General features: G+C 62.7%; 1 protein-coding gene and 1 long non-coding RNA gene across 9 annotated transcripts in view; one reads left to right on the forward strand and one right to left on the reverse strand.

Moving 5' to 3' along the window:
• Positions 1–3,071: 3,071 nt before the first annotated feature.
• LOC144330460 (uncharacterized) lies at positions 3,072–6,910 on the reverse strand. Its single transcript, XR_013396640.1, has 3 exons — positions 5,810–6,910; positions 5,143–5,523; positions 3,072–3,456 (listed from the first exon to the last, which is right to left on the reverse strand). It is a non-coding gene; the product is annotated as an uncharacterized LOC144330460 (long non-coding RNA).
• KIF26A (kinesin family member 26A) overlaps positions 4,618–14,419 on the forward strand; it is a 44,538-nt gene continuing 34,736 nt past the window's right edge. For 2 of the 8 annotated variants that reach the window (XR_013396601.1, XM_077941898.1), the window contains exons 1-2: positions 4,618–4,880; positions 7,325–7,570. Coding sequence is in view for 4 of the 8 variants with exons in the window: in XM_077941892.1 (XP_077798018.1) it covers positions 4,743–4,880; positions 7,325–7,570 (384 nt within the window). In the remaining 4 variants the exon portion in view is untranslated. Of the gene's footprint in view, positions 4,881–6,817; positions 7,046–7,324; positions 7,571–14,419 lie in introns of those variants that run through there. The other 6 variants (XM_077941892.1, XM_077941893.1, XR_013396600.1 and 3 more) reach the window with 4 other exon arrangements.

The raw sequence follows: 14,419 nt of genomic DNA on the forward strand, positions 1-14,419 counted from the left end.
GAGGCCACTTGGTGCTACACACATTTCCTCCCAGGGAATAGAGAAGGTGCAGGTAGATCAGGAATACTTCCACCTGGGCCCAGGAACAGTCCTCAGGCTGGGGCGGCTGGGAGCCACACACTGGCTTGCAGGTCCCATGAGGTCAACCTGGCTTAGGGCTGGGCTGTGGGAGCCCGGGCAAGGCATCCTGAGGGTGGGGTCTGGCACTGCAGCCTAGAGGTGCAGTGTGGTGGGGGGTGGGAGGAGCCAGGGTGGGGCCAGTGAGGTGGTCAGAGAAAAATACAGGGTGGGGGCGTGGCAGGGCTGGGACAAGGCTGGGATAGGAAGGACAGGAGCCCCTCTGCAGTGGGAACGCGGCAGGACCTGGCAGCACAGAGAACAAGCCTGGGGTTCATGCATTCCTTTATTTCTTTAATGAATGTGAATGAGCTTCAATGCTGTGCCAGGTGCTCAACCAAACGTTTCCTGTCCTGATGGAGCTGATATTCTAAAGGGGATGAAGGACAATAAACTAGACAAGTAAGAAACATCTAAGTCAGCTCCTGTTAAGTGCTAAGGAGGGAGAGGAAACATGGGTTAGGCTGCAGGATGCAGGACGGGCCTGACGGTTTAGGTAAGGTGGGCAGGGAATGCTTTGCTTAGAAAAGGCCTGGTGGCTCACGCCTATAACCCCAGCACTTTGGGAGGCTGAGGCAGGAGGATTGCTTGAGCCCAGGAGTTCGAGACCAGCCTGGGCAACATAGTGAAACCCGGTCTCTACAAAAAAAAATCAAAAAGTCATCTCAGTGTGGTGGTGCATGCCTGTGGTCCCAGCTACTCAGGAGGCTGAGGTGGGAGGATCGGTTGAGCCTGGGAGGCCGAGGCTGCAGTGAGCTGTGATTGTCGTGGGCGAAAGACCAACACCCTATTTCGAAAAAGAAAAGACCTGGAGAAAGGCAGGCATGTGGATGTCTGGGGGAAGAGCCCCCCGGCAGTGGGAGCTGTGGAGCAAACGCTCAAATGGGGGTGACTGCACATTTGGGAACAGTGAGGAGGCCCTTGGGGCTGGAGCAGAATGCGGAGGAGGTGCAGAGCAGGAGGAGAGGGGTCAGCCAGGGCCGAGAAGTGAAAGGAGCCCACTGCCTTCTTAAAGGTTCACCTGGTGGCTGTGCTGAAGCGGGCATGGCATTGCAGAACCCCCTCCAGGGGCTGACATTCCATTAGGATGGAAGATCCTGATGGATGGGCTGCGGGCGCGGTGAGCAAGCAGGAGTCAAGGACGACTCCAGGATGACTGAATTGAAAGAGTGAATGAGCGAATGAGTGATGGACACTCCCCCATCCCCCTCCCCTTAGAAGGCCCCTCCTGGCGCTGGCCAAGGTGCTGAAGCCACACATCCTGGGCTGTCCCGCTGTGCTGGACCTGGGGCTCCTCTGGCGCAGGGTGAGGTCTGTGGAGGTCTGTGTCAGCTGGTGACCAGCGAGCATCCCCAGTCTCTCCCTACTCAGCAAACCCTTAACACAGGGTCCTCTGTGGGATCCTGGCTGGGCTCCCACAGCTCAGTTCAGAGCTGACCACCCTCGCTCCTGCTCTGTCCTGGCTCCGAGGCCAGGGCTGGGGTCCCTTGCTCTGCAGCCGCACTCCTGAGGCTGGGCCTTGGGGGAAGGCGGAAGGAAGCTGTAAACACAGGGCTTAGGAGCACAGACTCCTGGGGTGAAACCTGGAGACTGACTTCCCCACTCTGGGCCTCATTTCCTCGTCTGTAAAACAGCGATCATATAATACCCTCGCCTGGCACTGCTGGGCAGACTAAATGAGTGGATACCACCAAGTGTGTAAGACAGAGCCTGGTCCGGAGAACAGGCGGTTGTTGGCTAAACCCCACGGCCAACCACCCTCCCCTAAGCACTCAGACACTCTCTGAAGAACTGGTGCAGTGACCGCCTGAAGCCTGCCCTTGGTGCTGAGGAGGAGGCGGGGCCTCGCTTAACTAGGGGTCCCTACCCTGAGCCGGGGTCAGCCTCCCTTGTGGCTGCCTTCCTGAGGCACCCTCTCTCCTGCACCCCAGACATGGCCTCCAGGAGGGATAGGTGAGTGGGGAGCCCAGGGAGCTGGTCAAGCTTGGGAAAGTGTGGGGAGTGTCCCGAGGCCTCCTTGAGGAGAAGGGTTTTTTCCATCCCCCTCAACTCTTGGAGAGGATGAGGGTCTCTCTGATGCCAGGTGTGATCCTAGGGCCAAGGACCTTGGAGCATTTTATTGTGGACAGTTTAGGCCCTGTAACCCTTCCTTATCTCTTTATTAAATGCTAAACAGGATGGTTAAAAACCCCACAAAAGTCAAAACCATGCAAAGTGGTGTAAAATGGAAGTTAAACTTCTCCTGAACCCCACCCCTACTCTCTCCAGAGGCAACAATCGTTACCTGTTAACTTGTGTCTGTCCCAGGAAAGGTCCCCACCTTCACAAGCATAAACCTTCTCTGCAAAGGCGAACGGGGCTGTGCCGCACACTGCATGCCTGTCCCTGTCCCTGTCCTGGGGCCACCTGCCGTCCATCCAGTGTCACCAAGGATGAAGTGAGGATTGGCCATTCCTACCTAGCTGGTTTCCATTACTACAGACACCTCTGGCAGGTGTTCAGTTTCCGTGGGAGTGTGTCTGGGGTGCCTCCTAGCTCCCACCCCGCAGGCTGAAGGGACGTGAATGGGGGTGGGGTGGGCTCTGGAGGGACTGGTCTGCCTCCAGGTCCCGTCCACCTCATCACATATGGAGACAGGAAGGCGCGGAGAGGTGGGGTGGTGGTGTGCGGCTCTTGGCCGGCATCAGCAGGTTGGGGAGAGATGGCAGTATGGAGGGCCCTGGGCTCCAAGCACCCAGGGAAGGAATCTGAGCACTCAAGCCCCATGTCCTCCTCCCTCCCTGAAACATTTCTGCGTGTGGTCTGATTGGAAGCTGAGTTCCGGCATTAATCCCATCAGAGGGGCCCTGCTGAATGGTGGGAGGTTTTTTCTGTTTTGCTCCCTTGGTCTAGATTTCCCTGGGGACAGCTCTGACCAGCCGCCGCCTGCCTGGTAAATTAAATGTTAAAAAAAATCCCCACAATGACTTTAATCAATCCACTGACATGGCGGGTGGCCTCCCAGAAGCCCTTGGTCCGCTGAAGGGAGCCCCCCACCCTCGCCCCAGGCTCAAGGTCTTGGATGAGACAGGGTGGGGAAGAGGACAGTCCTCCCTAGTCCCCTTCCTGTGGGGGAGGGAGGGTGGATAGTCCCCAGAGTGTCCTCCTGGACAGGGACAGGGAGAAAGGGGGGACTCTGGCCCCCTTTATAACTTGCCCTGATCCCAGGCCAGGAGTGATAGTGGACACAGAGAAGAAGCAGCTCTTCCCCGCCTCTCTCCTGACCTGAAGCCTGGGTGGGTATAGAGCATGTGGTCACGATCGGCCATGTGGTCAGCAAATCCAGCGTTCATGGTGATTCTGCTGGAGACAAATGGAAGTGCTGGGCTCTGGGTTAGAGTCAGGTTGAGACAATGTCCTCCAGCCTCCACTGGGGGGAGTGAGGGGAAGGGGGAGCAGGACGGTCTTCGGGCGCTGGGGCAGTGGGGTTGTGGGGCATGGCCATGGTCCTTCCCAAGGGAGAGCAGGGGAGTGCAGGGGGCAGAGAGCACAGAAAGTCTAGCCCAGCCTTAGCACCCCAGCCAGGCCATAGGTGCGTGCTGGCGCTGCTGAAAACGTTCTCCTTCCCTCGCCTGTTCACCTTCCAGGTCCTGCTCAAGGCGCATAATGTCGCCTGGGCAGGGTCCCTGACACTTCCTTAACTCCCAAAGACCTTCCGCGTGGGCCTAGCGCATTTAGGCGAACCTCTCTGCCTGCTTGATCCTCCTTCCCCCTTCCTGTCTCAAGCCAGGCATCCCACCCACTTGCGCTCGAGGCTGGGGCAGCCCACAGGAGGAGAGCGGGACCCGGGCTTGAGCTTGCACCCAGGCAGAGCGCCCACCCCCTCCCCTAGCTCCGGACCCTGAAAGTAAAGTTGTCGTGCCCTGCGGCCAGCCCGAATCTTCCAGCCCTCAGGGAGTCGGGGTCGGGCAGGGAAGGCCACCGGTCGCCACCGGATCGGGATCCTGGAGTGGAGGTGCAGACTGCAGGTCCCGCTGCACACGCTCCGTGGTCCGGTTGGGGTGGGCCTTGGAGGTCCATAGGCCAAGGTTGAACGGGGGCTCCGGAGCGTGGGCGGGGTGGAGTGCACAGGTCACTGGGCTCTGAGCGTTTCCATGGGCCAGGACCCCAACGCCCGGTGTCCTCAGGACAGATTGGAGGGGGAAGGGGCTGCGATTATGCCCCAGTCGGAAGGGTTTTACAGCAGCCGCGCTGCCCTCTCCCTGCCGGATACCCGGCAGTAGGCGCCGACGTCTGGGGGCGCGCGAGGCAGGTGGGTGCAGACCGCGACCCGATTCTGGCCTTCATCCTCCGCCCCGTGGCGGGCGGGGCCGTCGCCCCCCACCTCCAGTCCGCGTGGCTGGTGTCTGGCTCGCCGCCCGGGCGGAGGGGGCGCTGTCGGCGCGGGCGGGCGGGGCCCGAGCGCGCGGGCGCGCGGCGCGGAGCGAGCGTAGGGCTCGGGGGCGCGGGCCGCGGAGGACCAGGGCTTGGCTGGCGGTCCTGCGCTGTGCGGGACGCGGCGGCGGCGGGCGCGCGGCCAGTGAGCGCGCGGGCGGGGCGGCGGTGGCGGGAGGCGCTCGGGGCCGCTCCCCGCGCTTCGCTCCTCCATGGCGCTGCCCGGGCCGCCCGAACCGCCCCGCGGCGCGCCCCGCAAGGCTCCCAGCCTGCTGGAGATGGGGGCGCTCTGCCTGGACTCGGAGATCATCCTGGGCTTCACCAGCCACCTCCTGCGGCGACGAGGCAAGGTGAGGGCTGGCGGGAGGGGCGGGCGGCGTAGGCGCCGTCCCACGACTTTGCGGCGCGGCTCGCGCGGCCGGGGGTGCAGCGCGGGGAAGGAGCCAGCCGGTCCGGAGCGGCGTCCCGCAGTCCGGGCTGGGACTCGCTGCCGCACTTTCCCCCATTAGCGTTGTCCGCGTCTCCCTCTCCCTTCAAGGCTGTGCCCCAACCAGACCCACCCGGAGGCTGTGGCTAGGGCGGAGAGCGCAGCGCAGGGACTCTCGGGCTCACCTTGCGCCTTGCTAGGATGGGCGAAGTAGGGGGTCAGGGGCCCCTGACTGATTGTGAGCCCCCGAGGTGACTTCAGCCCCCTCGTGCACCCCGTGTTCTGCGGATATGGGATGTGAGCTTGTGCTTCCCAAAGCGCCACGGCGGTAGAAGCGCTGAAGTTGCGGGTGTGGCTGGCCCGGGGCGCAGGACCGGGGCTCCCGACCGCTGCGTGCTTCTGGGTTGCGTGTGTGGGTGGGGGGCCCGGGATATAGAGTGTGTGTGTCCAGGAGCAGTGGAGCGGCGAGTGGTGGTGCTCTCAGCCGGCAGTGCGGGGTGGGGTTTGGGTGTTGTTCTGGGTACCCAGATCGGGATGTGGGCTGACGCCCGTTTTCTTTCTCCAGGCTGCGATGAGATGGGTAGGGGAAGCGCTTCCGGACCCCTAGGCTGGGTGGAAAGGGGCTGCAGGCTTACGGATCTCAGAGAGTGGAGAGCCCCTGCCACTTTATTCCATACCCCCTTGCGTTTTCGAACCCCGAAGGTCATCAATGACCCGGAAAGCCGGGAGGGGGATCACCCACCCCACTTTCTAGGGAGTGCGTGCGTGGGCGGGGAGGCTTATCCAAGTAAAAGAGGGTGGGCAAAACGGAAAGGGCCACTTTGACGTATTGAGTCTCTGCGAAGGCCTCACTGTATGCGCCGGCAGTAGCGTGTCCCGGTCTCCGCCGGGATCACGACCTTCGGAGTTTCCGCGTGCTCCTCAGGCCTGGGACGCGCGGCGCTGGGTTGCCCCAGTCTCGGAGCCGTGTGCGCAGCGGCCGGCAGGGGGCGCTCGCGTCACAGGGAGCCCGCCCGCCGCGCCCGCCTGGCTTGACCCCGGCTTTGGGGCTGACCCGGAGCCTGGCCCCGGAGCTGCCTGCGGCCGCGGATGCCGGCGACATTTGGGGCCCGGCTAGGCACAGAGCAACTGGTCGCCGGGGAAGTGAGGGGTCGGCCTCCCAGCCAGAGACAAACAGGCAATTAATTCTGGAGCTGAGTTCCCATCTGCCAGGCCTGCTGACAACAGGTCCGGCGCACGCCCGCGGGACCTCCCGCTTCCCGGGCGGCACGGCGCGCACACCCACTTGCGGGCACACGCGCGGCTGTTAAGACACGTGCCGTTCGTAGACGCGCCGAGGCACAGATACGCCGGCGCGGGCGCTTCCCGGCCCGAGGCGCACACCGCCGCGACACTCACCCACGCGCGACAGTTAGACCAAAAGTGGCCCGCGATACGCAGAGTACGCTGGGCTTCCTGGAAAGGCGCCTGGGAGTCTGGGGGCCGGGGTCCCACCCCTTCCTCGGCCCACCTCACCGTGGGACTTGGTCAAGAGCGTCTCCCCTCCGCAGCCTCAGTTTTCCCGCCTGTAGAGGGAGGGGCGTCTGTGCCTCCTGGGAGACGCGCAGCCCTGGTGTCCCGGGAGAGGGGCGGGAGGCGCATGCGCGCGAGCAACTAGCGCCTCGCGCGGCCCTCAGCGCCCCTCCCCAAGGGAGGGACTCACCTAACAGGTTGGGGTCCTTGGAGTACGCGGGGCCGCGCAGGGAAGCGGGGACCCTAACCCCGACGCGCCGCCCAGCACTGGGCAGGGGCGGGGCACTCTCTGGGATCCCGCCCCCTGCCGCCAGCCCCGGGAGCCCGAGCCCCGCCCCGCCCCGGCCCCGCCCTCGCCTCCCGAGCGCGCCCATCGAAGCTACCGCGCGCCCCGCGACACTCGCAGAATCTGCGAACTTCCGAGCGGCTGGGTCGGGCCATGGGGGCGCCTCGGGGCCGGATCACGTAGCCGCGGCGCCCTCGGAGAGCCAGCGCGGCCTGGAGCGCCCGCCGGGCTCTTCCCGCGCCCGGGCCATGGTCGGCCGCGGCGTCCCTCTGTGCGCGGCGCAGCCCGCGGTACGCGCGACCGGGCCTGGAGAGGGAGGCGGGCCGCGGGGGCCCGGGATGGCGAAGATACTCGCGGGGTGCGCCGCGTCCCTGGGGGCGGGGCCTCCTGCTGAGGGTAGCGGACCCGCAGGCGGGACCTCCGGGGATGGAGGGAGTGGGTGAGCGCCAAGGGTCGTGCCCAAGGCTTCTAACTTTGGCGAGAGCGTCACTCTGGGGCTGGGCGCGCTGGGGTCTGGAGCCACCGGACGTCCCAGGCTCACTGTCCGCTTCCGCCCCCACACCCTGCAGGTGGCCGAGGGCGGCCCGGCCCGCGAGCCGCCGCCGCTGCTGGAAGTGTCCCCCCGAAAGAGGCTACCCGCCGGTCCCGACCAGGACCCATGCGGCAGCCGCCCTGCGCCCGAGGGCGCCGGGGCCGGCGCAGAGCAGGGCCACTCAGCCGGCGGAGGCGGCTGGTGCCGCCACTGCCACACGAAGCTTGTGGAGCTCAAGCGACAGGCGTGGAAGCTGGTCAGCGGGCCCGGGACGACCCTCCGGGTAAGTGACCCTTCCTTAGGCCGACCCCTCCGGGCAGGGCCACGCCGAACTTGGGTGGAACTTGGGACTTGGAGGGAAGCAGGGTTCCACTCCTTCCCTGCTGCTGTTTCCACGGAGAGTTATCAGCCAGGACTTCCCCTCTGCGGGCCTCAATTTCCCGGTCTGTAATACCAGGTGTGAGCTAGGGCAGCTCAGCCCGCCCCCCCCGCCCAGGGGCCCTGCTGCCTCGGATGGGAGGGGCCTGGGCTGGCTTTCTTCCCCCAGCCCAGATGTCCCACAGCTGGAACGCAGGTTTGTGTGGGAGGAGGAGGAGAGAGAGCGGATGGCAGGGACTCCACCCAGGGCGGGACAGCTCCTGCCCTGCCAGCAGGGAGAGGTTATTTGGTGCATTGTGGCCCTTGGGGCACCTGGGCCCCCAGCCAGGTGTCTGGAAATTGCATACCTGGGGCCGGGGGGCCTGGCAGGTGAAAGGGTGGGTCATAGCAGCTGGGGGGTCCCTGCCTACTTCTCTCCCAGCCTCAAAGATAAGAACTGTTGTCCCACACCTCCTGGGACAGAGTGAGGCAGTGGCCGCCCATGGGGAATTGAGTCTAGGCCCTCTGGGTTCCCCAGGCTCCAGCCCCAGGGGCAGGTGCTTGCAGGGGAGGGGTTCTCCTGGATTTCCAGCCAGTGGGCCTGCCGGCTTTGGAGGGAGCAGGGACCATTGTTCCAGGAACAATGCATGCTGGAAGTTTGCAAAGGCTGGGGGCAGGTGGGGGTCTCCAGAGGAAGCCCGCTGCCCGGCCTTCAGCCTTTATGAAAGAGTTCCTGGGAAGTCCACATAATCCCCATTGAATCTAAATATAGTTCTCTAAGGAGGACTGTGGGGGTTGGAGTGAGCTGAGACCCTGACTGCCCTGTCTGGGGCTGGGCAGGGTAGGGCAGGGTACTGGTCTGGTTTCTGTCCTGGGCACCCTCTCCGGGCCCTCAGGAGTCTTGGCGAGGGATAGGAGTGCTGCAGCCTCTCTCTCTGGCTCAGGCCAGGCACCTGTGGGCCTGTCCTGGGGTAGGACTGGACCCACCCTGTCCTCTGCTCTGGACAGGCTGCAGCCTTGGCTATACTCTGTGCCCCAATGGCCTGTATCTAGTTTAAAAGGCAGCAGGAGACCTTTGAGGGCCCCCTGGAGAGGGCCAGCTAGAGCTAAAGGCCCATCTTGCTGCCTCATTGGGGAAACAGGCCAGAGGCAGGAGGGGCATTAGGACTGAGCTGGTCTCCTCATTCTTGGAGTGGACTTGAACAGCTGATGCTGCCTGGCCCTGGGACCATGGTCCTGGTATGGCGTCGTGAAGGGGAGGGGGCTCCTGGTTGTGGGCAGGCCAGGGGTCCTAGTGAAGAGGGCTGCAGGTCATACTAGTCCCTGGTGGATTCGAGGTTCCTCATATGGGGGGCGTCTTATTCTCTTCTGGCAGACAGGTCATCAGGGGAGTCCCAGACCACTCATCTCCAGCCTCCCCTGAACTTGGCCTTTGACACTGGAAACTCCTCTTCCGTGCCAGCTGGGGGCTCCCCCTTCTCTGGCTGGTACTGGCACTCAGCACACCGGGGTCCCGGGCTGGGCTCAGCCAGGGCTTTGTTCTGCCCTGGGCCCCCTTCTTCTGCTTTGTGGCCTCCTCTGGCACCTGGGGTCTCTTCTGAAGTGCTGTCCCGCCTGCAGGGTGCTGTGCCCCCAGGAGAGAAGGCCCCATCCTCCACTGTCTCTCCACAGGGCATGGGGGGCTGCACCTGCCATCCTGGGGCCTTACGGGTGTCATTGTGCTGTCCCCTGTGTGGGCGTAGGTCCCCAGAGTCCCAGCAGAATTGCAGCCTGCAGCCCTGGCCTGGCCTCCTGGGCCCAGATGTGTGGACATGGCTGCTTCTGTGTTTGGGTTGGGAGGGAAGTCTCTGGGGTTGCCAGGGTGACCCCAGTGTGCTCCCCGGAGTCTGGTGCACTGTCCAAGGGGCCCTGGCCTTTGCTGTCTAAGGCCAACGTGGCAAGGGGTATTTAGGGTTGGTGTTCTAGGATTTCCCCAGGGGCCCATTTCGTATTTTTTAGGGGAGAGATGAGCTTCCTTGAGGATAGCCCTTTACAGTTTACAGAGAACTTCACAATCATCTGTCTGTCTCATGCTTGGATCTTCAGAGGCCCAGAGAAGTGGGGAAATGTTCTGGGACCCGGCCTGTATGTTAGAGGCCTTTGCCTCTGGGCTCCCTGCCTGTCTCCGTTGTAGAGGGGCGCTTAGAGGGTCGAGGGCCTGCCTGCTAGCATCTCCTTGAATGTGTTGCTCTTTAGCCAGCCCACGATGCCCCCATGGTCCTGCCCATGCTCATCCCCTGCTGGGCTCTTGCCCACCCTCCTGCCAGGAGGCAGTTCCCTTGAGCAGGTTCCTGAGAGTTCTTGGCTTCTGTTTCCTCCTCTGTGACACGGGACCATCTTTGTGCCCATTGCACAGGTATGTGGAGCAGTGCCCGGAAAGGATGCACTCTCACATTGGCGGCTGCTGCTGCTATTTGCTGAGTTAGGGACTTCGAGTCATTGTGCCTGGGTCTATCAGAGGCCGGGTTCCAGGCCTGCCTCTCCCTTACTGCTGCGTGCTCTCATCCGCCTGAGCCTGTCTCAGTTCCCTTGTCTGGGCAGTGAGGGTGACCATGGTCTCCCATGTGGGAACCTCATCCCCATGGCATGGATAAGACTGTGCCCTCCCCACCTTTCTGAGCCTGGTGCCCTATCTGGGGCTGTAGGGGAGGGGGACATTCTCTTCCTGCCCAAGTTGGAGCCCCAGGGCATTGTCTTTCCTGATCTGCTTGGCCCTGGATGTGGAGGCGAAGCCCCATGCTGGGTCTCTGGCCGTGGCTCCTGCTCCTCACTGCGCCCCCACACTGTGCCCTCTGCTCTTTGCAGGGTCCTCAGGCCTTGTCTCCGGGCTGACTACTTCAGGACCCCCATGGCCTGGAGCGGTCCCCTGTGGCCTCCAGGGTCCTTTCTCTAATGGGTTGCTCTGTCTGCTGTGCCACAGATGCTGTCCTTCTCCCCAGACCCCCTGGCCTCCCTGGGCTGGAGGCCCTTCAGTGTCCCTGCTCTGGCCTCCGAGGCCCCTTCTCAGGTGCCCCCAACTCTGAGATGTCCCTGTGGGAGGTTGCATCCCAGTGCCTCCCATTCAGCAGGCAAAGCTGGGGCCTCCCTCTTTCTCCACGGGGCCCCTTCCCTTCCCCATGCTCACCCACCACCATGAACTGGTTCTGGCAGACCTCTTCCCTTTCCCTGACCTCAGTCCTGGTTTCCCCCACAAAAAGGAGCTCTGCCAGGTCAGACATGGGGTCCGGGTCACCTGGAGGTGTTTGTTGAATGACTGAGTGACTAGACTTTTCCTCCCACACCCCACTTGCTGGTGGTCACCCCAGGGACTGCTGGGGCTGGATTCCGTCTCTCTGCCCCTCAAAATGACAGTTCCAGTGGAGGATGACGATCCCCTTCCCCCACAAAGGATGGTTCCCTGCTTCAAGGAGAGGGTCCCTGCTTGGGGATCCATTCCAGCTGCTGACAGACATGTCATGTGAGGTGTCGGCTCCTCCTGAGACCCCGTGACATTTGAAGCGTCAATACCAGTGCTGAATTGATTATCGCCCCTGATGGGGAAAATGATCAATTCTCATTTAGCTCCTGTGCATCTCTTGCTTATCCAGGCAGGGGCCTCGTCCTTATGCCCCCGAGAGCTACAGAACCACTGCTGGTGCCACCCGCTGGTGCCACGCAGCTGAACAGTGAGGGAAGCTGCCCATCGAGGCTGTGGCTCTGGGTTCTCCTCCCAGCGAAGCTCCGGAGTGGCCCCTGTGTACAGGGAATCAGCTGTCCCGGGTCTGAAGCCGGGAAGCCTCCTCCCGCTCTGCATGGCTTGGCGAGTCCTGTTTGCTTCTCCTGTTGCCTCTGTGGTTTGACTGGAGGTGACTCCTGCCAGCTCTTCGTTCCTCCTCCGTCACTTGTCCGAGGAGGCCCTCTTAGCCCCCTGGATGGATGGGGGCATCTCTGTCTTCACAGCCTCCAGGCCTGTGATTTGAGGGTCCCGGGTCTATTGCCTCCAGATAGGCAATGGGTCCTGGGAGGGTGGGAGCTGGACCCGACTGGTCCCATGATGGAAGCTTGCCACTTGTGGTCAGAGCCCCTGGGCCCCCAGACTTGGGGCTGCCGCCTTCCCTTGCTGCTTGGAGCCTGGCCCAGCTTCCGCTGCTGCTGGGGCCACCTTTGTACCTGGCAATGGCACCCGCCTCAGGGATCCGCAGGGTGGGGTGGCTGGCATCAGCAGCACTCCCAGCTGAGCCCAGGTGTCGCAGGCTTCAGTGGCAGCCTCTGGAGGTGAGAGGGGCACGGCTCCCTGGCTGGCAGGCAGGGCACTGGCTAACTCTACCGGGAAGGGCGGTGCTCGGGAGGCTGTGGAGCTCGGAGCTCCCAGTTACTCTCAGGGACAGAGCCTGGGGAAGGGCCGGGAGGAAGCCTGGTCAGGCCCAGCCTTGCTGTGCAGCCTCTGTGGGACCTGGGCTTTCTCTTCCCTGGACGGGCGGTGCTGCCCCCGGGGTTCCCTGTGCTTCAGCATGTGATGGGTTGAGGGCACGTCTCTGTGCTTGTCTTGTCTTTTTGGCTGCTCTGGGGTCCCAGGGATTGAGGGTGGGCGTTTGGGGGAGGACTTGAGCTTAAGGGATGTGAACCATCATCCTCTGAACACCAGCCAGAAGCGGAGATGGAGCCCTAGTGGCTTCCGGGGTACAGGCTTTATGTCGGGGCAGGGCGTGCTCTGGGGGAGTCTGGCCGTGGTCACACGTAGGCTGGGTGGGGATGGGATTGTGGCCGCTGGTCTCACTGCCTCTCTGCTTCCAGGTGGAGGACAGCGAAGGAGGGGGACTGCAGGCCACCCCCAAACCTTCAGCTGTTCAGAGTCCTGCTGGAGGGACTTGTGAGGGTTTGGAGTGGGCTAAGGGAACGGGTCTGGGGCCTTCCCAAAGCTCCCTTAAGTACCCCGGAAGGATCTCTTATTTGGAAATCAGAAGAGCTGGTTTTTGCCTTAAGTAACAAAGAAAGTCTAGTTCTTCTCTTCCTTTGCCTGCTAGGAAACTCACGGCAAATCTGCTACTCAGCTCTGGACCACATGGGACTTTTCTTCTGTCTTTAATGGGAACGGATCATTCTTTTTGTTCCAATTACGACTGACTGTGGTTGCATGGTTTTGTTTTTAATTTATTTTTGTAGTTCCTGCAAGCCATCACACAATCTTTATGCAAGACAGTGTGGGCTATGAGTAAGTAAATAGAGTAAAAGTGGACTGACTGTGCCTTCGGCGTGTCTGCCTCAGCCTGCTCATCTGGTCCGTGGAAGCGGAGTCTGGGCTGTTGGGGGAGTGGCTGTCAGCTGGGCTTTCCCCGGTTCCTGGTGGTAGCCAGGCTGGGTGGTCTGGCCTCTGGAAATCCTGGCCCAGGAATGGGCAGCCCTTGTCAGCCTCTGAGCTCTGCACCCCCGCTGCTCCCTTCCTGCTGGGGTGAACGCTGTGCTTGATGAGACTTTCTCAGGGCAGGCTCTGGAGGCTGCCACCCCCACCACAGTGTGTCCTTGCCCTGCAGGGCCTCAGTTTCCCACCTGTGAACAGAGTCCTTGGGCTGCGTCGTCACTGTTGCTTCCTCTGGCGCTCAGGGTCACTTTTACTTCAAGTGTCATAGTGTCTTGATTTTGCTCAGGGGCATGCTGTGGCCACCACTGCCTCTCCAGGATGGAGTCTTCTAGGCAGGACCCGTGGGCTGTGGTGGCCCGAGGCCCTCCGCAGGGCTGCGCTGTGCTCCATGGAGACTCTTCAGTCCACCTGTCCCCGACCCCAGCAGCATCCTAGGCCTCAGCTGTAGGGCTGGGGAGGGGTGGGTGGCCCAGCCCGGTGCCCGGGGCTGATGGCAATGTATAGTCCCTCCTGGCCCAGAGCCAGGCCGCTCAGCTCAGAGCCAGGCCGCTCAGCTCAGCGTGCTGCACTGGGCCTGGGATGGATGTACTTGCATCCCTCCTGAGCTGGCGTCTGACCCCATGTGATGGGTGCTGCCTGAGCTTTGGCCTCTGTTTCTGGTGGAGCGTGCCACGTGCTGGCCCTCACCCAGTGCCCTCAGGGAGCTCTTTCTAAATGTCCTGTCCCCATCTTCCCTCCCCAGCTCAAAGCTGCAGTTCATGGCTGTGGCCCGGCTCTGCCTCCCGGCTCTGCCTCCCGGCGCGGCCGCCCGGCTCTGCCTCCCAGCGGCCTCCAGGACCCTCACCCCTGCCACCAACATGACCTCCACAAAGCCCTCGTCCTCCAGCCGCCTGACCTAGCCTGTGGGGGCTCCCCTGAGCAAGGCTGAAAGGCCTCTCCTTCCCTCATCCCTGGGGCTTTCTCTCCCCCACCTCCCAACATTTGCCTTCACCAGGAAGAAGTGTCAGGCGACCTGGCTCCAAGCTTTATTTTCCACGCCTGGCTTTCTATCTTTTTCTCCTGAGGGTGGGGCTGGGGCCCCCCCTTCAACCCAGAGGCTCCCCAAGAGGGGCCAGCAAGGCAGTGGCAAGGGTGCATCTCTGGGCCTTGTGGTCACCCAGGTCTGAGTTGGAACCACAGCTCTGTGGCCCTGGTGCTGTGGCCTGAGGGAGGTGTCTCAGTCTCTCTGAGCCTCAGTCGATTAAGGGGTCACAGACTCATGGCAACCAGTGAACAAGGTGGTTGTTTTTGGGGGTGGGTGGCCCCTAAGGCTGTGCAGGGAGGCCTGGGGTGCCTGGCAGGGGTGTGTCTGGGTGTTGGGATGGTGCCAGGGGCCCAGCCTGCCTGCTGGGTGATTGG

The sequence above is a fragment of the Macaca mulatta genome, chromosome 7 (genome assembly GCF_049350105.2).
Source record: "Macaca mulatta isolate MMU2019108-1 chromosome 7, T2T-MMU8v2.0, whole genome shotgun sequence".
NCBI classification, from domain to species: Eukaryota; Metazoa; Chordata; class Mammalia; order Primates; family Cercopithecidae; genus Macaca; species Macaca mulatta.